The sequence below is a fragment of the Python bivittatus genome, unplaced genomic scaffold (genome assembly GCF_059951505.1).
Source record: "Python bivittatus isolate LINGU-HERP-01145 unplaced genomic scaffold, Pbiv_v1 ctg000700_np1212, whole genome shotgun sequence".
NCBI lineage: Eukaryota > Metazoa > Chordata > Lepidosauria > Squamata > Pythonidae > Python > Python bivittatus.
Genome location: NW_028277098.1, coordinates 102,835,890 through 102,862,890, shown reverse-complemented (window position 1 = coordinate 102,862,890; position 27,001 = coordinate 102,835,890). Strand labels below are relative to the sequence as shown.

General features: G+C 48.6%; 1 protein-coding gene across 1 annotated transcript; it reads right to left on the bottom strand.

Moving 5' to 3' along the window:
* Positions 1-1,077: 1,077 nt before the first annotated feature.
* On the bottom strand, positions 1,078-25,494 carry TM9SF4 (transmembrane 9 superfamily member 4). The gene is made up of 18 exons (XM_088153251.1): positions 25,343-25,494; positions 21,082-21,186; positions 19,734-19,833; positions 18,658-18,826; positions 18,408-18,537; positions 15,009-15,132; positions 14,194-14,312; positions 13,279-13,390; positions 12,397-12,467; positions 11,809-11,941; positions 10,740-10,821; positions 10,568-10,643; positions 9,033-9,116; positions 6,098-6,273; positions 5,510-5,573; positions 4,461-4,580; positions 3,372-3,461; positions 1,078-3,129 (listed from the first exon to the last, which is right to left on the bottom strand). Exons 1-18 carry the CDS (start codon positions 25,361-25,363, stop codon positions 2,980-2,982), a joined length of 1,926 nt encoding a protein of 641 aa, XP_088009377.1. The 5' UTR covers positions 25,364-25,494; the 3' UTR covers positions 1,078-2,979.
* Positions 25,495-27,001: the final 1,507 nt, after the last annotated feature.

The window sequence follows — 27,001 nt, the reverse complement described above, 5'->3', positions numbered from 1 at the left end:
ACCCATTTATGAGAACCGAGGAGGTTACCGTCTGTCAGTTTTTAGGTCCTCCTGATCTACCCCATCTTGCTTGCGTCATACGTAGAGTATGAAGATTTTGAAACACAGCATGAGCCAGTAACCATCATGCTGACTGTCCAAGGCAGTGTTTCCCAACCTCGGCAACTTTAAGATGGGTGGACTTCGACTCCCAGCATGCTGGCTGGGGAATTCTGGGAGTTGGAGTCCACCCATCTTAAAGTTGCTGAGGTTGGGAAACAGCGGTCTAGGGGCTCCATGGCCTAGAGCCATTCTGGGAACTGAAGACAAGGCTGACCCAGCAACTCCCTTTTTAAAAACCAGGCAGGGGCAGGAAAGCTAGTAGGATTTAAAAAACAATTTATGACTTAAAATTCTTAGTAATTTGTAGATTACACGATATACATGTACAGCTAAAGCCCTTTTGCTCTGTACAAGAGAGCAATCATGGCTGATTCCAGATGCATCCGACTGCAACTCCCTTTGTGCCCAAAAAGCATCAGGGCGAAAGTGCCAGAAGGCGCTAGAAAGCTGCTAGAGAAATTCTAGGGCGATCGTTTCCTTGTTAAACCGGCATAATCAATTGTACTCCAAGTAGCCTCTCCTTTCATCCCAGGAAGGTTGTGGCAGCAATGACATAACAAAGTTAAAGAATCCAAATTTCTCTGCATCTCAATTTACTCCTGTGAGTAGTACAAAGGATTCAGCATCTCCAACTCCAAAACAAACGTTTCTCCTCATCAACAAGGTACAGAAGCACCAATGCTCTAAAAAGGACAGAGGCTCGGGGGGGGGGGGAATTGCCTGGACCCCCTAGTGCCTGTAGGAAAGCATCTTCTCCACGCTATTCCCCTCAATGTGGAAATGTTTATCAAATGATCACACATCACAGTACCAAATTAGGCAAAACCTCCCATTTTACAGAAGTCCGATTGCCCACTTCCACCCCTGGCATTGCAAGCAGACTAATTTCCCAATGAGAACAGCGAGAGCGTTACCTGTGGATGGTGCCTTGGAAGTCTGATCATGGCAAGGGACCAAGAATATCTACAAGACGAATCGGACAACAGCGTATTTATTTACATTTGGGCTCAAACAATACATTAAAAATACAAGGCTGACAGCATGGCTAGAGCAGATCCGATGGGGCAGAGGTTACCTAGGGGAAAGTGACCCACTCGAATACTCCACGTCAAACCAAAGTTCACCAAGGAATCCCTCGGCCACAAATCCTGCGGCTCTTAGCCCAACCTTGATTGTGGCTGATGCGCCCTTGGTGTGGTAAGCAATGAGATGGCATGGGGAGGTGGCGAGGGGCAGACGACAGCCAAGACAGCCTCTCCAGACGATACTGGTTTTGCTTGTGCCTTGTGGAGAATGTTGCAGACCCTTCATCCATCCACGCAGGGCAAGAAAAGCGGGGACGGGGGCAGTGGAGGGAAAGAGACGTTAAAATAGACATCATTAAATTGTGAGAAATGCATGTTTACTTATTCTAAGATATGCTCACAGAAAATGGAAGAGTTTTTCTCCACATAGTGCACGTAAGATTCACCATCAGGACAGATCAGGTAGAATGTCTGGAGATTTTTTAATTCTTGGGCGAAAACACGGTGTGAACTGCTCTAGGTCTCAGGAAAAATCTCATCACAACTTTTTTCAGCAGTTTTAAAAATCAAACCCATTTTCTGGTAACACAGAAAAAGGTGTGGTTTGTCCAAGGAGTGTCTTTAACCATCTTCCAGCAACTAGGTTCAGGTTGATTTGCAAACTCCAAATCAGGGCAAGAAACTTCCACCTTCGGGATTGAAGAATTTTTCACTTGCAGCAACAGGAAAAGATTGGCGCGTACATGAATTAATTTGCAGATCCCTTTCCAAATATGTCGTTTGCACAGAGGTCAATAAGGGACAGAACTGAATGTCTAATTTCTAAGGACAGACCTGAACAGGGGAAGAACATGACTCTGCCAGGACTGCCGGTGATGGGTGGAGGGCGGGGGACGTGGTTTTACAAATTCCTGCAGAACCGGGGGGGGGCAGGCAATTCCTCTCTGAAACGCAGGACTCGCCCAAGTCCTTTCCTCTCTTCCACATTGCCACAGCAGTTCTCTGTGTCTGAGCCACGGATTCCTCAGCACATGAACATGGCAAGCTTGCTCATTTTTCTGCTTACGGTCCCTCGTCTCACCCAAATCCAGGAGTTAGCGGGGAGGGTCCAAGAAGTTTCCCCAGAATTTCCCCAGGACATCTGAGCTGTGTTCTCCAGTTTGCTGGCCTGTTTAATTTTCAGAGCAACAGTTCTGCGTTCCTTATCATTCATCATTTAAAACTCAAGGTAGCGTTGCTGCCTGCTGAGACTTTTGGCACAAGAGAAAGTGGGAGGGGCAGGTTGGAAGATTTCAGTTTGAAAGCCCCTTCTGAAAAATTGCACTTGTCTCGTTCTGAAATAGCACCTCTGTAGCACCAGGACAGAGAGTTGCTGAAACCAGACCACACAAGAAACTTCAGCAAACCATTTCTAGGAATCTTTCCAGAAGCCTGCGGTGCCCGCCGTCTTCTTCCCAGCACAGGCATAGCAAAAGGCTATTGAAGAATCTCTCTCCCTGAACTCGAGAGTAATCACTGCAATCTTGGGTTACTGTCTTGATTTTGAAAATCAGACGAAGGAATATTCATTGAAAGGGGTGGATTGGAGTTTCTAAAAAAACCCTTATATCCGCAAGAGAATAAAAATTAAAATGTAAAGAATCTATACACCCTTCCCCTCCAGGAGATCCCCTGATTCCACGGACACTGTGCCAAAGATTACATTCCAAGAGTTGAACTATTTTTTTTATTTCCCGTGTCCTGCTCCCAAAGGATTTTGTTTCCTTGGGAGAAACAGGAAAAAGTTCCCCACTTCCTTCCTAGGAGGAAACCAAAGCATGGTGGCTTTGTGCCATCTGGTGTCACAGTGCCTTCAGTCTATTTTCACAGCAGCATAAATTTTGCGGACAAACATGTAGGCTGCATAGAAGCCGATGGTCCCCGTCAGGAGCCAGAAGGACAGCACCATGAGGGCTGTGTAGCCGAAATACAATAAGGAGGGAATGAACTCCACAATGTCCAGCTGAAAAAGAACAAAAACCAAGTTAGAGGAGGAAAAAAAGAAGGGGATGGCGGGGGGAAGAGAGAGCTCATCCCCATTAGCTCCCCTTCACCAGGGAAGAACAGTTCAGGGACTCTCTCAGCCCCCCAAATATGACGCCCACCTTTAAGAATGTGGCCACCCATTTATATTTTTGCTACCACGTAACTCTCCCTGAGCTTGTAAGGGGAAGCAGACTGGCCCATGCGGATTGCAAACAGTACCTTATTCACGAAGTAGAAGACTGCATATATTAGCACATAGAAAGCAGATCCTCCAGACACCAGGAAGGTCCTCCACCACCACCGGTAATCCTGCCAAATGGATCAGATCAACCCTGCATTATTCTGCCGGGGGCTCCCTGTTCTTGGAGCCTAAGTCAGAGCCAGGCTGCCTGTGCAGGTGGGAGAAGCCCGGCAGATCTTGGGGTGGCGTGTAAAGCTAGAACACATTTTTGGACAACAGACTGCGCAGGGAACATTCCCTGAAGTCATGGGAAAAACAGGCCTTGCGGTAGCCCTTCAATGTAGTCCAGACAAGAAGCAACAACTATGAGTACTAACTCTATCTTTATTGTAAGGTTACATTAACGGAACCTTGCCAGACTGAAAGTATTTCTCCCCTCCTCTCCTTTTACTCTCCGGAAAACTAGGGAGGGTCCCTTCTGAAATGCTTCCCATGCCCTCCCCGCCCCCGGGCCTTCTGTGGGCTGAGGTATCTTTTGCATGGCGGTTGTTCGGTCTGTGGCTGCGCCTCCTGTCTCCCAAGGTCATTCCCACGGACCGATACACCTTCTCGTTTGAAGGGCCTGAGAGGAGACGCCTGCCTGGGAGCTGAGGTGAAGAGATGCTGTGACCCAGGGCTTAATGGGCGGGACTGTTTGTCCCTGGTTGTAGCTGAACTGAGGCATTCAACATTTTTCCAAACATCCCTTGGAAGTGGCAACTTCCAGGCAGAGAGGGAGACACAACCGGCTTTTTCCCTGCTTCAGAGGCTACCCTTCTGCTGGAATCACGCTAGACTTCACAACATTCTCACCTATCTTGCGCAGCTCCAACTTCTTCCCCACCAAAAACATACAACCAACTCCTCCTCCTTCCAGCACAGAGAAAAGGAACGTGCCAAGCGGAAACCTGGGCTAATTTCTACTACTGTGTTGATAAATGCCCCTTTCTTTGGATCCCAGTCCATACACCTAGCTGTGTAAGACACACAACCGTCACCTGCACGTCAGAGGCCTCAGACCTCTGGGCCCGTCGTGGACCTGCCTGGGTTCCCCTGCCTTGTGACCCCACTCCCTCTTGTCCCCTTACCTCAGCACAGAGCTGGAAGTACACCATGACAATGCTGATCTGGGAGCAGGAGACCACGAGGATGATAAAGACCAGGAATAAGAAGCCAAAGAGGTAGTAGAACTGGTTCTCCCAGATGGCCTGAATCCAAGAAAGGCACATACACAAGAACGTGTGTAAGATACTGAAGTAAATCTCTGAAACCATTTCCCCAAGAGGAGGGTGTTTCGGGAAGCGTCGGCCCATCCAAAGGAGCAATCCTGTACTGTAGCTCCATTCTTTGGAGTGGCCTGACTTAGGTCAAGAAGATTCTGCAAAGCTGTATCTGCCACTCGAGGGGAGGGCACACCGAGAGGTGGCTTCCAGGCCACTTGTAAAGTGGAAGTGGCCACAATTTGTGGCTCGGTTTGGAGGGCTTAAGGGAGAAAATGGACGCCTTAAGCAATGCAAAGGTTTAATGCACCTATTTTGTTCTTAACCCCAACAACTCTGGCCATGTTATGACTGTCACTACTTACAGTCCTGCAGCCTTGGCCTCAGAAGATATATAAATATGAACATCATTATTATCAGCCCGAATCAATCCACTGCAGAATGAAGGCCTCTTCCTTGAAGATTATGGACCACAGTCTACCCCACTGATACCATGTACAGACATTTTTTGACTTCTTAGTCTGGCCTGGAAGAGTATGCCTGGCCCAAAGTCCCCCTGAGTTTCTCTCCCTAATGGAAGATTAGAACCTGGGTCTCCCTGCGCTAGTCCAGCGCCTTCCCCACTGTCCCACACTGGCTCTCAAAGCCCAGATTAATCAGGCCACAAACGGGACAAAACATGGTTCCCACACCTCCCCACCCCCCATCGAATACTCCTCTGCCCCAAATGCTATTCACCACATGCTGGACTTGGCCAAAATGGATCTGAGCGTGTTGGGGGAAGCCAGCCATTAACTTAGTATGCTGGGTAAAGCAGACCACCACATTAGACCATGATTTGTTTTATTTGTATGGGCAATGAGTATTATGCAAAGGCACACAGCCGCTGGGGACATGAGGGTGGCAACAGTACTTACACTGAAAATGAAGAAAAGTTCAATAAACATGGCTCCAAAAGGCAAAATTCCGGCCATAAGAATCCTGTGAAGAAGAGCAGGGGGGGAACAGTTATTAGGTAAGCACGTGATCTTGTTCAAACGGATCCCTCAAATGCTTGGACAACTGCGTTATCTGCTACTTCGTTATCCTCTGTTTAAATTGCAGGCGCCTTTCTGGATCTCAGATCAGCACCCAATCAGATCCACGCTCCTGCCACGCGGTACAGGCCGGATATGAAAGCAATCCTTTACACTCTGCTGTCCCCTTGTTGTTGTTGTAGTAATTATTATGTTTATCCTGCCTTTTTATGTATAACTCGAGGCAGCGAACATACCTAACCCTCCTCCTATTTTCCCCACAACCACCACCCTGTGAGGTGGGTTGGGCTGAGAGGTAGGCACCGGCCCAAAGTCACCCGGGCGGCTTTCGCGCCTCAGGGAGGACCAGCACTCGTGGTCTCCTGGTTTCTCGGCCAGTGCCTTCACCGCTGCACCAACCGGCTCTCTCATGGCACCTACTGCAGTTACCATCCCCAACTTGCAACGAGGTCGGCCCAGAAGACTCACCCAACGAACCGGTTCATGTACCACCTCTGCTCCGGGATCTGCCTCGGGATCTGATTGGTCCGCACAGGATTGTCATACGGCTGCTTGCGAAAGCCGAAGTAGTAGCCCAGGTACACCAAGGGCAAGGAAATGCCGAACCACATGCAGAGAAGGGCCACCATGGTGGGAAACGGGACCTGGAAACAGGAGCCCAGTCCTCAGGGCAGTGCCAAGCAACCTACTGGTGGGGGGGCAGCCCCCTTCCTCGCCCCCACACACTGCTGGGAAAGGCTGGCCTGCAGTTTTCATGGCACACTGAGCCATCAACTCACCACCTGGGCTATGTCATGCAACACGCTCAGCTAAAATGTGGCTGGCCCATTTTCGTAGTTTCTATCTCAGTGTGTTGGGCAAACACAGACCATTAGGAGGAGTAAACACAGGTAGTCCTCATGGAACAACCAATCGTTCAGCGACCATTCGAAGTTACGACGGCGCTGAACAAGGGGGACTTACGACAGGTCCTCATAGTGGCAGCCATCTCAGCGTCCCTGCGGTCACGTGATCATGATTCGGGCGCTTAGCAACTGGCTCGCAATTTCAACGTTGCAGCGTCCCGCAGTCACGTGATCGCCATTTGCAATCTTCTCTGCCGGCTCCCGACAGGTACTGAGACTGCCGGAACCACCATCGCGAGTCGGCAGGGTCACGTGACGTTGCGCTTTACGACCGCATTGCTTAGCGACGGAGTTGCCAGTCCCAATTACCATCATTAAGCGAGGACTGCCCGTATGATTAAGTGAGCCAGGGTACACAAATTATGCAAAGACAGCCTCTGAAGCTTCTGCCCCGTGAAAACCATTTCACACAGACAGGCCTGGGTCAGGGGAGAGGAGAACACAGAACAGGCCGGGCCCCCCTCAGAGCTACTCTCGCTGAATGCAGCACAGCCGCTGAGCAATGCTTAAACCAGCTGGTCCCGGCCTGGTTGGCCGGCCACGCTGCACGGGGACGAGGGGACCCGTAGTGCGACAGGCCGGGAGCGGCTGGTTTAAAGCCACCATAAGAAGGAGAACTAGAGGAACGTGAAGGACAATTTTGCTTTGTTGCTGCCTTTGAAAACTTCAAGTTAAAAAAAAGGCTAAGATGAGCACTGAACATTTTTTAAAAACCAGTAGAAAATGAGAACGCATTCAGTCCTAGAAGGTGAACAAGCGTGAGGAGTTTGGCAGGAAGGATTTCCAATGAACAAGTTTTACTGAAGGCAACAGAATGCTGAGAGAAAAAATGCCATTCTCTGGTTAATTGCCTGAAACACAACCAGAAAAAAGAGTTTCTGAGGAAAAAAATCCGAGCAATAAAAAGCTGATCTCTTGCAAACAGTTCAGCTTACAAGACATTAAATATTGGCCTAGAACCCACTCCAGTTAGGCTTTCGTAGGAAGGAGCTATTATTTCTAACTACAGGTTGTTCTTGGTTTATAATGGCAACTGGGATGGGAATTGTCATCACTAAGCAATGTGGTTGTATAGCGCAATGTCACATGACTGTGCTGGCAGTTCTGGCAGTCCTGGTTGCCATCATTACGCGAGGACCTCACGTGACTGTGACTTCCAATTTCCTGCCGGTTTCCCCACTGACTTTGCTTGTGGGAAGCCGGCAGAGAACGTTGGAAATTGTGATCACGTGACCGTGGGACGCTGCAACAGCTGGAACTCCAAGGATTGGTTGTGAGTACCACTCATTCAGCACCGTCGTAACTTTGAACAGTTGCTGAACAAATGGTCATTAAATGAGGACCACCTGTATTCCAATTATTTTATTAGTGTATCTTGAAAAGTGGGAAGTAAACCATGGCTGTTATCACCAAAACATAACAACAAATTGGTTGCAAAAAACCCTTTTAACTTGTGCAAAAGTTGTAGAATCATATCAGTTGAGAGGAAGTACAGGCAGTCCTCGACTTACAACCATTTGTTCAGCAACCGTTTGAAGTTACGGTGGTGCTGGAAAAGGAGACTTACAACTGGTCCTCAAAGTTGTCCCTGTTCCAGCACCCCCATGGTCACATGATCATGATCTGAGTGCTTGGCAATCCATTTGCACTTACACCCGGTTGCCAAGCACCCCGCTATCATACGATCACTATTTGCAACCTTCCATGCCAGCTTCCCCAGAAAGTCAAAGGGGAAGCCAGCAGGGAAGATCGCAAGTTGCTGGGGAAAGTCTCCCCCACCTGCGCGACACTGCACTCTCCCCCCAATCCATGCCGCACCACTGCAAACCCTCCCCAACCCACAGGCTGTCTCTCATGCACCCTCCCCGACCTGTGCAGTGCCTCTGATGCACTCCTCCACACCCTTCCCGACCCGTGCAGTGCCTCTTGCACCCCCTCCCCAACCTGCACAGCACCTCTTGCACACCCTCCCCAACCAGTGCGATGCTTCTCGTGCACTCCTGCGCATCCTTGCACCCCCTCCCCCTCACTCCCTCTCCCAGATGGCAGCAGCCACTTACCTCCCTGGGCCTTGCAACTTCCTGCCAGCTTCCCCACCAACTTTGGTTGTGGGAAGCCAGCAGGAAGTTGCCTCGCCTAATGACCATGGGATTCAGTTAACGATGGCAGCTGGGACTGCGGGGATTGTTGTCGCTAAGCGATGTGGTTGTGCTTTATGACGGCATTGCTTGGCAACAGAAATTCTGGTCCCCATTGCTGTAGTAAATCGAGGACTACCTGTATTCTCTCCTTTAGTCCAGAATAGAACGCGGAAATGCCATCATGACAAAAACGAGGGGAAGGGAAAATAAATAGCTGGGCAGCTTCAAAGGACCATTAACCCTGTTTATGGCTCAGAACAAAAGTGCAGGCTCAGACTCAAGACCAAATCCACAAATACAAGCGAAGGTCATGAGAAAAAGTTGCAGAGGGAAAAGGGAAGGGCGAGAGAGACCTACCGCCCCCGAGGAGTGTTTGCCCCAGATGAAACAATTCAGGATGAAGCATATTCCAAAGACGACCCCAGGGTACAGCATGGCAGTCTGCAAGGGAAAGAGTAAATCAGGCTTGGCGGTGTCCAGCGGCTGGGATCCTGTGGCCAGCACTGCCCTGCTTCAGCACCAGGCAGCCAAACAGCTATTTGGAGCTGGGCAGTGCAGCGGCCAACAGACCGAGCTGCTGATCCAGAAATCTCCTCCGCTGCTTCATCAATATTTTTCGGCCTCTGCAGCAGAGAAGCGGTAGGTTCACAAGACCGAGTATCTATCATTGCCCCAGGGGCTGCAGAGGGAAAGCAGAAGGCATTCCCTTCTCATCCCTCAGCCAGAAGCAGGTTCTGCAAAATGACTTCTACTGCATGGTTGCATCAAATGAGTAAGTCAGGGGTTTTTTTAAGGCAGGACTACAAGTACCCAAAGAGCCCTGAGGCCGGATCAGGCCAAGGATACATCCAGACCTGCATCTTGAACCTCACAGCAGCCAACCAGGTGAATCTGGAAAGCTTGCGGACAAAGAGGAGGGGGAGCCCTTCCTGCAGTTACGTCCCACCAGCTGGCACTGAAGGTCTCCTGCCTGTGGTTCCAAGGACATCAGCATCTATCAAGACTAGTGGCTACTGCAGTGTTTGTCAACCTCGGCCGCTTGAAGATGTGTGGACTTCAACTCCCAGAATTCCCCAGCCAGCCATGGGGAATTCTGGGAGTTGAAGTCCCCATGCTGGCTGGGGAATTCTGGGAGTTGAAGTCCACACATCTTCAAGCGGCCGAGGTTGACAAACACTGGGCTACTGAAACCATTTCCAGCTTCGAAATGTCCAGCCTCCCTTTAGCAATTCAGAAGAAAAGCACTAAGAGGCAGAACCGGGTCAGAGAAGGTCATGGCTGAGCTGGGTGTTCTAGCTTGAGCAAAGGAACCTTCATTAGTATTTTATTTATTTAAGAAAACATATGCGAGACTGCTCATGAAAAGTAGGGACGGGAAAGGAAATCCTCCCAATTCTACTTTTTATCAAGACAAATCCATGTATTGTCATTCCATCTATAAATAGCAATCAGTGGGTTTTATGAACTACGCAAACTGAAATGTCACCAATGAAGGCGAATATGTGTAGCTCGGGGTTGAACTGTGGAGTCCTTGGGGTTCTCTGAGCTTGGTTCTTCAATTCCCAGAATTCCCTAGCCAGCTGGGGAATTCTGGGAGTTGAAGTCCACACATCTTCAAGCGGCCAAGGTTGTCACCCTTACATAATTACATGCATTCTGGTCAGTACCACGGATTAAAATGGTCTACCTTACTTGGGGAAACATGGCCTTATTCCTGCTGGTGGTTGACAAATCCTAAACTGCAGCCACTTGCAACAGTCACTGAGCCTTTCCCAAAGAAATTTCCCCTCACCCGGCCCCTGTTAGGCCCCACCTTTTAGTCCTGACTGAGAGTCCCCTCCGTGTCCCCCAAACACTCCTTCCCCTGCCCATCCAGTAGCAGCTTCACTCACACAGAAAGCGCCTTTCTTCCAACGATGGCCTTTGAGTGTGCGATACAAGCGACCAGCAGAGAAGCCACCGAAGACCCTGTAAGGTGGGGAGGGGAAACAAGGCAGCAGGGTTACCTCCCATCCCTTTCCGGATACCCCGGAGGAACAGACGCAAGGCAGCAACGGCACTCACCCCATGAACATGAAGAGGAAGCAGGCCGTGGTCATCAAAGCCCCCCGGCTAGAGGGAGACAGCATCCCCAGCATGGCCACAACTGGAAAGCAAGAAGGGACGCGTCAGGGTCGAAAGGCTAGTGTACTAATACCTCTGGGCTCTAGAAAGCCATCAGCAGGCCAGGATCCGTTTTTCGGATTCCTTGCCCGCCCCCAAACCCCCTGCAGTTCAAACACACCATCTCTGCACGCAGAAGCTAGTATTTCAGAATATTTCTGAAAGGTTTGCCAGTCACTGAATGCGGAGCAATGCCATCGTCCCTGTAGCATTAAGGTGGAATGCCACAGCCTGCTCCAGAACTGGGCCCGGGAGTCCAAGGGAAAGGGATGGAAGTGGACACAGCAGCAGAGGCATCTTGAAGTGGATGGAAAAGGAGAAGGGCAGGACAAAAAGAGGTGCAGAAAAGGATATGAGAATTTAAGGTATGAGGAGGTCCTGCCTGAGTTTCAAGGCCCACTGAAAGGAGGACAGAGACTCTTGCCCTTCTGCCAACTCAAAACAAAAGCAGACAGATGCAACAGATGTTTCCCAAGAACCCTGGAACTGTGGGAGTCTACTCTTCCTGAGGGACCTCTCAAGGTACTGCTGTAAAATCACTAAGATGAAGAACAAAGAGGAGGGATTTGGAGACAGGCATGAAGAGAAAAGCAAAGGATGCGGAGGCCCAGAGTGGGGCCCGGGAACTAGGAAACCAGGCCAAAGGGGCATTGAAAAAGTAAGGACTGAGCTGGGATTTAGAGGGAAGACGTGAAGGGACACCATGCTGGTGTTCTGAGAAACAGTGCAAGTGAATCACAGGGCAATGGAGACCAGACAGGGCCTGCTGAATGAGCAGGAGTCGGGCAGACCATTGGCAGAGAGATGCATGTGGTTGGCCAGAGCTGGAGGGAGAAGCCATAGAAGGCTGTGAAACAAGACCAGGCTGACCAACTGCTGGTTCAGTACAGAAGTCTGTCCCTGCCCGGCTTCTGAGGTCCCCTCATCTTTCCACATCAGAAAATGCTCAGGCCTGCTAGGCAATACTCACAAATAACAATCAGGATCATACAGAAAAGTTGGATTCCAGAGCCCAGGAGGGAGCTGAGGATCATGGGATACTGAGGCGGCCTGAAGACATCACCATGCACCAGCTTCCACCCTGACTCCTCCATGGTGTCTTCCTGCAGGGGTTGAAGTTGGGCCGCAAGATGAGGGAGCAGGCTACGACAATCTCCCCCCCTCCCACACACCTTCTTTTGGAGGCCAGCCTGCCTGCATCTGAAACACCCCCTTTCTTGTAAGAAACAAGAACACATTGCTATGATACTCCTGAACCGGGATAGAACCTAATACGTTCATAAATTCCCAGCTGCTAAGGGCCTCTCTCCATCATGGTGCAGGTCATTAACATAAGGAATTCACTGCTACAAGACATGCTATTTCTACCTCAGGTGGCTTTAAACAAAAACCAGCCTCCTTCAGCTGCTGCCTCCAGGAGCTTGTCTCAAATGCAGGGGGTGCCTTGGCTTTTCTTATCCCCTTCGCCAGTTTTCAAGGCAGCCTCCCCCACCCCCACAAGCACCTTCAGAACCCAGAGAAGGATCCCCGTCCCTGCCCGAACACAAGCTTAGCGTACAATGTCGTCTTCCTTGTTGTAGTTGGCAATATCTTTCCGAAGAGTCCGGATGATGATCATGCTGAGAATGCCTGCAAAACAGAATTCCAGGAAGAAGTGGGTCTGAACCCCAGCCAAGCACCCGCATGTCAGCACTCCCCAGGTGTGGGGGGGGAGGCAAGGGGGGGGAGGCAAGGGGGCGGGAGGGATTCCGCATCTTAATAGTAAATCCTGAAGACCCTCCCTTGTGCTCCCAAGCGCCGTTTGTCTGCACTGAGTGGAAGGAATCCTCTTGCCAGCCAGGAGCTGCCTCCCACATCAAAGATGCTACTGTTTGAAGCATTCACCTTCCTGTATTAGCACACGGGTGCCCACCAACAGCAGAAGAAACTATTTACTCCTACATAAACCACTAGCTTCCTCGCTGCAGTCCGTGATGTTTTAGTCGTTCTTTGGCTTCATGAAAAATCCCCAGGATTTCACATTCTGTTAGACAACTGCCTATCCAGCCCCAGGTAGCTTGTTTTTGGTAGACAGCGACCCGCCAAAACCTGGAAGATGAGCCTTGCCCAGTCAAGCTAATGCCAAAGCAGCAAAAGGGAAGGTGAAGGTGATCTGTGATCCCAAATTCAGGAAGAAAATATAATCAGGGCAGCTGAACTGGAGGCTTCCCAGCCTGCTTTTTATTTCAAAAAGTAGTTACTGTTCTTGCTCTGAGGCTCTATGGCTGTTTTGGTTACTTTTACTTTTTATTCTTTAAAAAAAAACTTGTAAATTGCCCCGTGGGGGCTTGAAAGGTAGTATCAACATATAAAAACAAGGATGATTCAGAGATTCTGCTGGGATCTCCAGGCCTACCCACTAGCTGCAAACCTGTTCAGGTGTGGCTGGTTTCTCTCTCACCTGAAAGGAAGAAGACCACAACCACGGAGTTCACAATGGAAAACCAATGTATCTGTACGTCGCTCATGGTGAGGTAGGTGTCCCAACGGGAAGCCCACTTGATGTCACTCTCCTGCAAGAAAAGCGAAGGGAGGCAGGAGTTTGATCCAAAGAGGCTCTGCTAAGGGCTGGTCTGCTGGCCTTTCCGGATTTAGGAACGGCTGTTCTCAGAAGTGCCCCCACAGCCCTTTTCAGCCCCAAACAAGTTAGAACAAGACCAAAAACCACGGGAAGAGAAAGGGAAGATCGACTAGCCCTGTCTCCCGGCTGGGAAGGGAACCACAATGGAGCGTTGTTTCCCTCGGCCCCTCCCTCCCGGAACCAGTGGTCACAGCTGTGCCCAGTGGGGCGGAAATTCCACCTAAGGGACCGCAGGATGGGCCTTTGTGGGCACAGAAGGAATGCTGCCGTGCTGCCTATTTTTGCAGTCTGTTGCTCTGAGGGCTGGAAATGGGGCGTGGAGCTCCAATGCCAAAGCAGCGGAATCACTTCACACTGGAGAAGCCCGTTTGGGCTCAGCCGCCCAGAAAACTGGCCACTTCTTCTGCGGTTGCCACCAGGACGGGTCTGTGCCACAACAGAGCGCTCTGCTTCTAGCGGTCACCAAATCTTCCTCTGAATAATGGGGCACCCAAGGCAAGACTGGATTAGAATTTCTCAGCTTCGTGGGCCATTTCTAGAGATCAGCTCAGGAGAAAGTACTTAAGAACCTGAATCTTCATCCACAGCTGTCCTCCTCCAGACCCAAGGCCCCCATTTGCCCTTCTTTCAATCCTTAGCCCTCACATTCCTTGTTGCTTCCCCCCGGTCAAAAAAACAAACAAACCATGATGTTATTTCTTCCTGCTCTTTCTCCTCCGCAGCTCAACCTCTTACCTCCCAGTGCACAGAATAGGTGAAAAAGAGTTCATTCGGCTTCTTCGGATCAATTTCTTGAGCAGAGGCACTGGCAGCTTCAGGCAGGACACAGACCCCCTTCTCATCCACCTTCATATCTGTGGACCAAAGACTTGGGTCAGGACAGCTAATCTTTCTTTGGCCAAAGGCTCAGAGCTGGGCGATCAAGGTAAAATTTCAAATTGTGGCCAAGCTAGCAAGGATGATGGGAATCATAGTTCAAAAGCTCTGGAGGGCTCCAGGTTCAAAAAGCCAAACCTGGCAGCACTGCCCACTTCATAAACTTCTCTCCTGTCAGGGGGAATACCACGTGAACCTTTTAGATCCTGGTTACATCCAGCCTGGGATTTTCTGCCAGGGTTTTGCATTCACACTTAGTACTAAACAGGATTTTAAAATGATGCATTACCTAATAAGCCACAGTGGCCTGTATGACACATCCACTAAGCCAAACACAGACCAACCACTTTACAGTCTGCTATCCTTCACTGGTTCCTCAAGGACTCAGGTGGGCATTTTAGCCCACTCCTGTTCTGTAGGAGTACCAGGAAATACAGGGTTCTTTGAAGGCAAAGTACTGAAGGTGGGCCACAAAGCTTCAACAGGAGTTATGGGGACCCACAGAGAGCTATTTTCCCCTCCTTCACAAGTCATCCTAGAATGACTTCCTTAAAGCACCGCCCCAGCAGGGAAGGCCACCTCGTCCAGTCCTCCATTACTGCTACAGGCAAGATAGGATCAGTGCAGCACCTGGGCAGGTCAGACCGAATCGAGAACAGCCACAGTCTTCTTACCTGCAAGCGCAATGCTCTGTGGGATGACTTCAAAGCGAACCACCCGATAGGTGGGCTCTTGGTTCTCCTCCACGTCCTCTCTGTGGTAGTAAAGGATGAAGGAAAGGTGGTTGTGCAGGAAGAACTAAAACAGATGACACGGAAATACATATTAGAGGGCCTGGAATAGGGAAAGGCAATTTGGAGGAGACCCCCTTAGGTCCTCCCTAAATAGTCTCTGGATAGGGCCCCTCAGAGAGGGTTTTTCAAACTGTGATCCCTGAAGGTCCAGGGTTCCATGAGAACTTGATGGAGTTCTATGAGAGATTAAGGATTTTAAAAAAAGTTCACACAAATGCAGCTTGTTTTCTGTCACCTGCATTTAGCCTCTCGATCAGAGGCTCCAGGATTTTTTTAAAAAAACTAACAAGCTGTGTGGCCTGAAAAAGTTTGAAACCCCTGCCTTACAGAACTTCCTCACACACTTCCCTGAGCATTGTACAACGAGGAAGGCTGAAATGCAGAAAGAAGTCAAAGCAAATATATCCAAAAAATGAAAAGATTTGGTCATTTCTCCTGCCCCAAATCATTTTAAGCTGGATAAAAACAGGATGACTCACACCTAATCATAACTTGTTTGGTTCTCAAGTGATACGTTCAGATTTCCAACAACTAGTTGGCAACAATTGGGTGCCAGTCAGGAAGTAGGAAATCAAAAGCCACCAATGCCATACAAAAGAACGGATCATAGAGACCGGCAATTTATTAGGGAGAACTGGGCAGAAGCGTTTCCGGACATCTTTGAGGGCCTGCTGGCTCCTTTGGAATGCACATCCCTGTCAAACGTTGCCCCCAAAGTACAAATGCATTCACAACATTATTAGCACCAGCTGCGAATCTGCCTTCCTGCTCTTTAGGGCACATTCCTTAAAAGCCCCCTTGCATGTTCCTGTAAGTGAGGGAATGCCTGAAAACTCTCCTTCTGCCTCTCTTGCTATTGCATGGAGAAAGGAAGCTGTTTCTAGTCTTCAGATTTTAGAATCTGGAAGGTCAATTCAGATGAAAAAGACATGGATCCCCTGGCCATTAGTGCCTGAATTTGCTTCTTGTGCTGTTCCTTCCCTCCTCTTCTCTTCTGTACAGGTGGTCTTTGGGTTATGGCCACTTGTTCAATGACCGTTCAAACTTGTGACGGCGCTGAATGAGGGGGACTTATGACCAATCCTCAGAGTTCTGGCCATCGCAGCGTCCCTGACATTGCAGCGACCCAGAGTCACATCATCCTGATTTCTGATGTTCCTTGCCGGCTTCCCCCCAAGCAAAGTTAATAGGGAAGCCGGCAGGAAGTCAGAAGTTGCGGTCACATGAGATCCTTGCTTAGCAACCCACATGGTCCTCACTTAACAGCAGCAACCAGGATTGCCAGACCGTCACTAGGTGATACAGTCACATGACATTGTGTTTTATGACCGTGTTGCTTAGCAATAGCAATTCCAATCCCAATTGCCATCATAACCCAAGGCCTACTTGTACTAGGCTACTGAGCTGCAAGCCTGGGAGGAATTTATCAGTCCTCATGGTCTCATACCAGTATAGCCATTCTGCACTCCATGAATGCCAAAGTGTTTGCTAGCAGGGAACAAAAGTGCTGTTCTACATGAGTAAGACAGAGTGCTTGAATGACACTGCCACAGGCCAGATCAGGCTTGATGAGCATCAAGGGTGAGATAGCTACAATCTTCAGCTCTCTCTGTAGGAGAGCTGCTCATTATTGCAACTAATGTCTACTGTGTGTGAGTGACAGGTTACATTTGCACCCTGTGCCCCAACAAGCTTCCCCAGAGTACCAGTTCTTTGCTACCTGGACCCCAAGCCTTAGTGTCTTGTCCCCTCTCTGGAACAGAACTGGTTTCTAGACTCAGCATCTACCCCTCTGAGTGTTTCTCTGGCTGTGATCCTTCCTGGAATTAGACCTCAAAATATGTAATTACTGGTAGTCCTCACCTAACGACCACAATTGGGACCGGTAGTTGAGTGAAGTAATTGTTAAGCGAGAAGCCCACATGACTGCTTTGCTCAATGACTGCAATCTGGGCACTCCCAGTTGTGGTCATTAAGCAATCTCCTGGGTTGCTTAATGTAGACAGAGCAAAAGAGCTGTCTGCCGAAGGATTTCAGTTCAGCGCAGAGCTGAAATCTTCCTGGCAGGAGCCCTTTCGCTCTCAAGCATTCCTGCAGCCCTGTGAAAGGCTTCCCTCCTCTCTGTGGACGGAGGGGAGATCCTTCCTGGGGTTGGGGAAACCTCCCAGTGGTGGGCAGGTATGGAGCTCAAATTCTGAAGATTTGAGCTTGTTCCTGCACACTGCTGCATTCCCTCTGCTCACAACCTTCCCTGCTGGCTTCCAATGGGGAAGCCAGCAAAGAAGATTGCAAATGGCGATCACATGATCGCAGAGCACTTGGCAGCTGGTCGTAAATTTGAGCCGGTTGCCAAGTGCCTGAAATGCGGCCACGTGACTGCGGGGGAGGGGGCAGCATTTTATAATGGCTGGAAGTGCTTTACGGGTCGTAAAGCATCCTTTCTGAGGCCGTCGGAACTCTGAACCATTGTTAAACAAACGGTCGTTAAGCGGGGACTACCTGTACACTTTTGCAACTCCCAATCCATATTCAGTGCAGGGCAGCAATATGCCAGGAGCTGCAAGGCTGACAGCATGAAAGAATTCTACCCCGAAGATGTAGAGAAAGATTTAACCTCAGGGAAGAGGACCAATCCTGGAAACCTGTCTGATGGCCCTTGCAGAAACTTCTGCTGCTCTTATCCCTCTCTGGCACCACAGAGTCCCCTGATCGTGTTGGGAGAGACAACGGTTCTGCAAGATCCAAAACTCTTCTCCAAAATGGCTTCTATTCCGTTCCGGCTCTAGAGCTGGCTTAGATTGATCCCTTTCTATTCATTTCAGTGGGAGGGATTTGCTAAATGTTTAAAAAAAAAAAAAAACCAGGGGAGGAAAGAAAAAAATCCGTCTCTTCTTTCTTTCCACCCTGTTGAAAGAATGTGTTTCCTCATTCCCCCACATACAACAAGGGAGAGTTACCAGCCTTCCATTTCCTTGCACTGATCTCTGGAATGCAGGGAAGGTAACGCTAATCCATTGTGTGCTTGGAGACACACCCTTCTGGAGTGCAACACATGAGCTTGCTGTAAACCTCCTCAGAGTTTCTTTACTGTGGATGGGTTTGAGCAACATCCAAAATTCCTACTCTCAATACTTTAAATAGAAAGATGGTCCTGTCCAGTGAGAAGCTAGCTTACTCCTGCGGAATCCACAGATAAGCCAAATCAAAGGATAGAGCAAAAGGCCCCGTCACGCCTCTCTCAAGGGCTCCCACTCCCCCAGTTATCGCTAGCATCTATACCCTGTTCTTCTCCATGAACCCAAGCCGATAGCCATGCTCAAACTGAAGGTCTCTCTCCTTGTTCTTCTCTTCTTCCTCATGGTTCGAGTAGAACTCCAGCCTTGTGGCCACTGGCAAGTTATCGGCAATGCTGCAATGACAAGTCCAGGTCAGATCAGCTGTCTTCCCTTCATCCCGAAGGACCCACCTGGCCCCACTGAAGGCCCTGGCAAGGGAGATCCCCGCTTATTTTGAGGGCAAGAGGACTCACAGGTGAACGTAGTATTCCTCCTGGATCCGTTCAACCACTAGTTGGCTGCTCTCCTTGGTCAGGACAACAGGCTTGTTTGGAACATTACACAACACCTCACATTTCTTTTCGATATTCATGAAAACCTGGAAGGGAGTGTTGACAATCCGGTCCCCCCTCAGAACCTCACCTATAAGCAGGGCAGGGCAGGGGTCAAGGGGAGGAAGAAGAAAACTATTCAGAGGGTCCCTTCCTTGGTGGCAGGAAACCGCCGAGTTCTAATCTCTGACATCTCCAGTTAGCAACATAGTTGGGGATCAAGGCTGCAAATTCAAGGGTGGGCAACATGTACCCCAGACCCGTTTTGGCAGCCCCTACAGCTCCCCAAGGTTGTGCACATCAAAATTTGGTAGTAGAATGATTTTTGATAGGATGACTCTTTTGCAGTTTTTAAAAACAAAATGAAGACTAAAATAGGTGTGTTAAGCTTCTGGAAGCTTAAAGCCTCAGTTCTGACTTCTTTATTTACCACTTACATCTCACCTTTCAAGATAACAATAATCCTAAAGTAGCTTATGGCAAAATAAACAATTATAAATACAAATATAATAAACATTATTTAAAGCCAAACAAACAAAAACATTTCTAGGACCCTGGCTATGGGGAAATTGGTGGCAAGGGCACAGGGAGGCAAAGAAAGGCAGGAAATTTCACCTGAACAGATTTCTGTGTTAATCTTTGCTTCCCTCCCTCCCACAAGTTCTCTAAACCCCCAAAGGAGCTGAAATTGCTCAGAACACAGTGCTTTGGTTCAAGCTTAAAAAAGTTTATTTTGAGCTTTCAATTTTTATTCTTTAAAATGAGACTGCACAATTTGAAATAGTGCCACCTGACAGAGCCAAGTTTTGTTCTCAGGCAAGTTTTCTTGCAACTCTGAAACCCTCAAAACACTTGACCTTTAAACATTTTTGCATACCCCATGAGACACTAAGAGATGCTGGAGCTCAGACACATGGAAGTGTCAACAAGAGGTGCCAGCTCATAGACAACATGGAAGGTGGGAGGCTACACTAGGGAATGGAGCACTGGGGCATTACCCAAATTCTCCGCTTTATACGTGATGGTGCCAGGCTGGCAGAATGGTAAGGAGTAATACTCATAGGGTAACTGGGTCCGCGAACTGGTGAGTTTCACAGCCTGGAAAAAGAGAGAGAAAGTGATGCCATCTGTCCCAAATCCCCACATCCAAGAGCCCCAATCCGTCTCCTTCTTTCACCAAGAAAACAAAGTCTGTTTTACAGACGAAACGTTACAGACAGGATATCTGGCTAGGAACACTGTAATTATGCTCAGGGCTTCCCAAACATAATTGCTGTTGCTCTGGAAGCTCCTGGGAGAAGATAAAACCCACAGCTTTAGGGGATGGGGAGAGGAGAAAAACCACAGTCTAAGAGGCTGCTAGTTCAGAGCCCTTGCGTTAGTGGTCTCGGAGAACGTAACATCCTGCAGTATTCGATCCCTCACATTCGAAAATGTTGAAATACTGACAGGAATAGGCAACGTTTTCAGCTTATTGTGGGCACAAATGAAGCACATTGTGGGAACAGAACTAATCAATCGTGAAAGATCCGGCATCCATTATAACTAGAAAATCACTTAGATTGGCTGGGAATAATGGGAGCTATAATCCAGCATATCTGAAGGATACCAGGTTGAAGAAAACTACTTCAGAGCATTCAAAACCCTTCACATATTTTACCACAGTATCCCTGTAAGGCAGTGTTGTCCAAACTTGGCCACTTTAAGAGGAGTGGACTTCAACTCCCAGAATTTCCCAGCCAGCATGGACAACACTGCTGTAAGGCAACTCTTACAGTGATCTAGTATTATTTTTGTTTTAGATTCCTTTTCCAACTCATCTTAAAACTATAGTGAATCAAGACAAAAATAGTTTCACATGAAAATCTATAAATTCCTGGGGCCCAGCAAAGGTGAGACTAAGCTCTTTTTAGGATTCATCAAGAGAAAGAGAAGTGTATTTTCACACTGCAATCAAAGGGATTTGAAGGGCTTAACAGGTGAGACTCTGCTTGTGATGCAATGAGTCAGAAGCTCAGATAAAGCAATGGCGCTTCCAGAATTAACACATGGTGTAAACAGGCCTTACAACTGTTAAAAGTAGCTGAAAAGTAATACCTCTGCCAACGCACACAACAGAGCAGCCCGACCCTGTGAGGTGCTGTGCAGGTCTATTGAGACAGTTACGCCCAGCATTTTCCAGTTTCCATCCACACTAGCACGGGCATTTCAAGAACGGCAGCGCTCTGCATAGGTGAAAACTTTTTTTTCCTCCCCCAGGGTGATGACACACTAGCATGATCAGACCTAGCCAGGATTCTAAATCTGGCCAAATTGTAAAGGTAATGAAACTTAGTGCCACCCTACCTTGATTTCTACAGGAGCATTCCGGTGAAAATTGATGGGAGCAACTCCTGGCACATAGAAACAACTCACCCCATGCCACAAGAGGAAGAGTGGGCATGTAAACCTCTGCCAAAAAGAAAAAGGAAATGTTTGTCACCACAGCAACCTCTGTTCAGAACACTGGGAAGACAGAATCAAGAAGGAACATCTTCAGGTTCCTGTGCCACCTCCTCCTGCAGGCAGGGACTCTTGGCAAACCCCCTCTACATAAACACACTTCAGTGCCAATCTGGTCAGAAGAGACAGACCTGCAAGTTGACCCATGGCAAATCAGCACTTTGAACTGGACTCAGAAACATACCATCAACCAGTGCGGCGACCAGAGCACTGCTATTACATGGCTGAATCTGCTGCCACTTGTGAGCGGGTGACACACTGAACTTTGTGGCACCTGAGGTTTCTCAACTGTCTTCAGAGGAACCCCTGTGCAGAGTGCACTGCAGTGATCAGGGAGCAAGATAATGAGGGCATTGGTCAGAACTTCCTGATCCAGGAAGGACTGCAACTGGCAAACCAGCTGAGGTAGATAAAGACACCCTTGACACCCTGGCACTACCTGATATTCTAGCAGGAGTCCGGGAAGATCCCCAAGTTGTTGATTTGCATTTCTGCCAGATCAGTCACTGAAAAGCAACAACTGCATCTCGCAGGGATTTAACTGGAGCTGGCGTGGAGCCATTTAGAGCCTCCAGGCACCAAGTCATGATTTTCATAGCATCCCCAGCTCTACCGGGGGTAGTGATGTGTAAGTCAGTATCACCAGGATATTGTTGATACCTCATCCCAAACTGATAGCGGTTCCATGTAGGGGTCAGGGCAAAGTCCTAAGGCACCTCACGCTGGAGCAATTACTGTCTTGATTGTTTCTCCCCATTCATTTAAACTGGAACCACCTACTTAGTGGTGGAGCCACTGCAAAACTCCAGAAGAATACCATGGTCAATGGTATCAAACACTGCTGAGAGGTCTAACAGGATCAGAAGGAGCACGTACCCTCCCTCAAGATCCCACCCAAAGTCATCCACTAGCGTAGCCAATCCCATTTCCATCCTGGGCCTGGAACCTGACTGAAAAGGGTACAGAAAATCTATTTCCTCTAGGAAAGGTTGGGGCAGTTGTCTGAAGTGGCTGGCTCAAGAGCTAGCTACATTATAGTTCAGCCATGCAACCCCTCAGAAGTTGTTCAACCACTACTCCCAGCATCTAGTCAACATGGCCAAAAGCAAGGGGTGCTGGGAAATGTAGTTCTCCAACAACTAGAGGTCTAACGTTGGCACCCATTATTTAGTGCAATTGTGAACCTAGTCCAACTCTGTGTGCAAGGAAGACAAATAGAAGTCCCACTGTTGTTATGACTATTTGGGGGCTGAACAATTTCAGACTGAACTTGTCTGATTCTTCTCTGACATTTTGCAAACATCAAACCTATATTCATTTTGCATGTGCAGGACATGCATGTAGAAAATCTTCTACATGTTGATTTAGCTACCTGCTGACTGAAATGGTATATATAGGTAGCAGCAGCAACAGCAGCTACAGATTCATCACTTGGGGCAGCATTTGGCCTATATTCAGTGACCTAACAGTATTGCTTATTACAGAAGCTCCCATAAGAGTCAGCGCCTCTTTTTCTGCAGACATGGAAAAGCTAGCTGGGAGGAATGGGGGCATATTTTATCATATAATTTTTAAGTAAATCTTTACACATCTCAAAATCTGCATCTCCAAGGACATTTGACTACCGCATTCCCTTTTTTCACAATACAAATGAAACTGTATGTATAAATCTAACCAAAAAAACCCCCTTACATAAATGTAAATATAAAAGGGAGAAAACACACTCCAACATTATACTTTTCTACAATTCAGGTATGCTAACTACATCTTTGTAGAAAATATTATAACTCAATTTTTAAATAACAAATGTAAAATGTTATTTTAAATGGAATCATGTTGTCATAGTAGTTTTTCCTTTCTATCCATAAAGTATCAATTTAAGGGTTGAGTTGACCAATTCAGTTTAGAAACTGATATACAAGCTTGCTTCCAAAAATACATCATCAGCATTTTTGTGACTGTCCAGGTTTTTTATGACTCTCCAGACCAGAGCTCTTCATAAAATAAATTTGGGGGATCTGATTTTAAAAACCTTTCACATCTTTAATGCATACTACCGCATTCATATGCCTGCAGAATTCCTCATTCCAAGCAGGGAAGCTCCAGACTGGGTTGAGCAATCTGTGATTGATATACAGCCTCTTCAGGCCACCAAAATGTGCAAAGACCATCCTTTTTACCACTCTCTGTTTGTGGCACTATCATGTCACCGCCATATCCTCTGTGGCTTGGAGAAGAGGAAAAATGAGACAGTGTTTTCCTTCCTCCCTCACCAACATCTAAAAAGACTGTCCACCCCTGTTGTAGGATAATACGACTCTATACAAACTACATTTGAATATTTTGAGTACTTACAGCTTGCAGTGGGTGAGGACTATCACATAGCTTTCATACAAGTATATAAAGGCCACTGCTGTTTAAGTACAGGTAATCTTACTGAAATGCCAATTATTTTAACAGGACTCTGCAAAAAGTTTCTCATACATTCTGTTCACAGCAAATGTAAAATTCAGAAAAGAACATCTTAAAACACAGACAATGAATCGATGAAAATAAGGGGGAAACCAAAGTAATAATCAGCTGCTTTTGGAGAAGAGTAATTTATATGAATAAGGTCCAGGGAGTCCCAATCATTCATCTCCCTTAAAACCACTAAAATATATGACAATTTAAAAGACAACATAATATAGTGCTGAAAGTATTAAAGTGAACTTTCAAAACAGGTAATATAGCATGAGGAATCCAATGTATACACTGATAGATAATCACAACATCACCATGACAGGTAACTAGAAGCATGAATCAAAAGTAATTCATTTTAAGAATGTTAAATCTTTAATAAGGAAAGCATTGTTTGTTGTACCCATGTGAAGTTTCAGACACCTTACACAAAGTCCTAGGTCTCTGGAGAAGCCTATAATGCTGGGAAAGGTGGAAGGAAAGAGAAGAGGAGGATGACCAGCAACAAAGGGGATGACATCAGTTTCAGTAGCCACGAGTGCCCCATTGGAAGACCTGAAGGACTAGATTAGGAACAGATGATCAAGGTGAAAATCTATCTAGGTGGTTACTAAGAGTCAGCAATGAATTGATGGCACATAACTAGTCAATGCAAAGGCCCAGCTCCCTTGAGAAGTCTATAACGCTGGGAAAAGTGGAAGGAAGGAGAAGAAGAGGACGACCAGCAGCAAGGGGGATGGACTCAGCTACAGGGGCGATGGGGGCACTGTCTGGAGACCTGAAGGTCCTGGTTGGGGACAGATCACCCTGGAGAAGGTCGATCTATATGGCTACTAAGAGATAGACACTGATTTGAGAAAATCCATGGGGTTGCTAAGATTCGACACTGAGTTGATGGCACATAATCAATCAATCAATCAATCAATCAAAATTCACGTAAAGAACTTGTGCTAAAGAGCCGGTGACGGCGGACCTGGACCCTGGGGCCGGAACCCAGCTGGAGGCTCCGCTGGAGTGCGACCCTGGACCTGCTGAAAGTAAATTCCCTGACATCCGGCAAGCAACGCTTTTCAGGAACGTGCTTGGACACGGACCGCAAGGCAGCCAATAAGGGGTCAGGCAGACCCTCCTTTTACACGGGATGAACCCCGGGATTAAAGGGACTTGCGGACGTTACCATGGGGGCCCAAATGAGCGCTACGGGCTGCCATAGAAACCCCTCGCGGCTCGGGGAGGGGGCTGCCTCACAGTCACGTCCGAGATGAGGGTCTCTGGACTGGGGCGGGCAAAAGAGCTCCCCCCATGTCCTCCCCGCTGGCAGACCCCCGCCCCCAGGAGACTCTGGTGCCCCTCTCTCACGGGCGGGGGCAGCCTCCATCCCCCGCACAAACCTTGCTTCCCCCCCGCTTCGAAAGGCAAGGGGGGGCGCTGGGGGCGATGCCACTTCCGTGACAGGACGTTAAGGGCTCCGCTTCGGCCACCCCCGAAGGGCCTGGCCGGTCCCGGGGCGACGGCTGGGACACCCCCCGCGGCGGCCCCCGCCCTCGCTTTCCCCCCGGTCGGCCCCGCGGTCCCAACCGACGGCCCGGCCCCGCCGCCCCCCCGAGCCTCTCCCGCAGGGCCCGAGCGCCGGCGCCCCACTCACCAGAGCCCCCGAGGCCGCCATCTTGGATCCACGTGTCGGCGCTGACGTCGACGGAAGTGGCTCGCGGTTGGCCGAGGCGCCCGGTCGCCCTGGAGACGGCCGCCGCGGGGGAAAGGCCAGCCCGACCTCGCCTGCCCTCAGGCGCCTCCCCTCCGGGGTTCGGGCGCAGCACCCCCAGCTCTTGCCGAACAGGACGGGGCCGAGGACGGGGCCGGTCGAGGGTTCGGAAAGGGAGGCCATGGAGCTTTTCCGCATTTCCCCTTCTCACCATCTTCGTTCCTGGCAGGGCGGGTGCTCTTTCCGCCATCTTTGGTGCGGGCGAGTTCAGGGTGGAGGCGGCGCCATCTCCATCGCGGGCAGGAGAACGAAGAGCCATCTTTACTTATGGACATTGTGGTAAGGGCGGGCGCCATCTTTGTTAGGGGCAGTGCTGGCATTCGGGCTGTGGAGCCTTTAAAGGTCTTGGAGAAAACTTGTCTGTGGCCACCAAGAGTCAGCATTGGCTTAATGGCACATAATCATCATAAGGGCACCTCTTCTCCAGTGCAGATATAACTTTCCATGCCCATTTTAGACTGGTGACATTCACACCGTGCCAGTTTTGATTTAGCGTGGTGGGTGAACTCAGCCATGGTGGCTTATCAATTGACCATCATCACATTTTCATGCTCATTCCATAAACCTTGGTTAGACTAAGCCAGGATGCAAACCCAGCCATATTCAGTCTGTAACCAAACCTATAATGACAAATGCGACTCTATAAAAGTTGCTTTTTCAGGGAAAAGAATGGAGAAAAGAGCAAAGTGGATGAGTTGCAGGAAAGTGCGTGCTTTCCAGATTCACACCTTGCGTTAAGCCCTTTTAATCCTGCTCTGCTGGATAAGCCACAAAAGGCTGGGCTAAGGCAAGCTGGTTTGTGACTAAATAAGCCTGCTGGGTGCCTCACTGCTTCCCTCTCTCTCATAGTGGCTAACATGGTTAGTTTTATCTATGGTTAGTTCTGTCATTTAGCATCTTCGGTGACTCATCTGTGATTTGATGTATTGTATAGGATTTGGTACAAGCCCAGGAAACTGGTTAATTCAGAGTCAAGCACTGGATCAGTTTAGTAAACGGTAAGTCAGGTCTGTATGCATTACAGCCGTGTTTCTCAACCTTGGGCACTTGAAGAGGTGTGGACTTCAACTCCCAGAATTCCCCAGCCAGTTTGGCTGGCTGGGGAATTCTGGGAGTTGAAGTCCACACCTCTTCAAGTGCCCAAGGTTGAGAAACACTGCATTACAGTAATGGGTTGTGCAAATACATAACATACAGATCTCTGCACCATAATTCATGATTTGCAAACTTACCAAAACAGAATTGATCAGGCTTCTGTCTTCAGGCATATCAACAAACTATTAGTAATCAGTCCATAGGCAGGAATAATGTAACATTCTGCAGAGGTGTTAATAAACGTAAACCAAAGTTTGTTGCTTGATGTATGGGTTCATATGTTCAAATAAACTACAACTAACCTATACAAATTATGCTTTAGCATCACATGTGATCTCTGCCATTGAGCATTGAGCAGTTAGAGCGAACCTGATACACTAAGCCCAAATCGATCCAGATGATCGCTTAGTGTAATGTGTGAACCCAGCCACCTCTCCCACTAAAGAT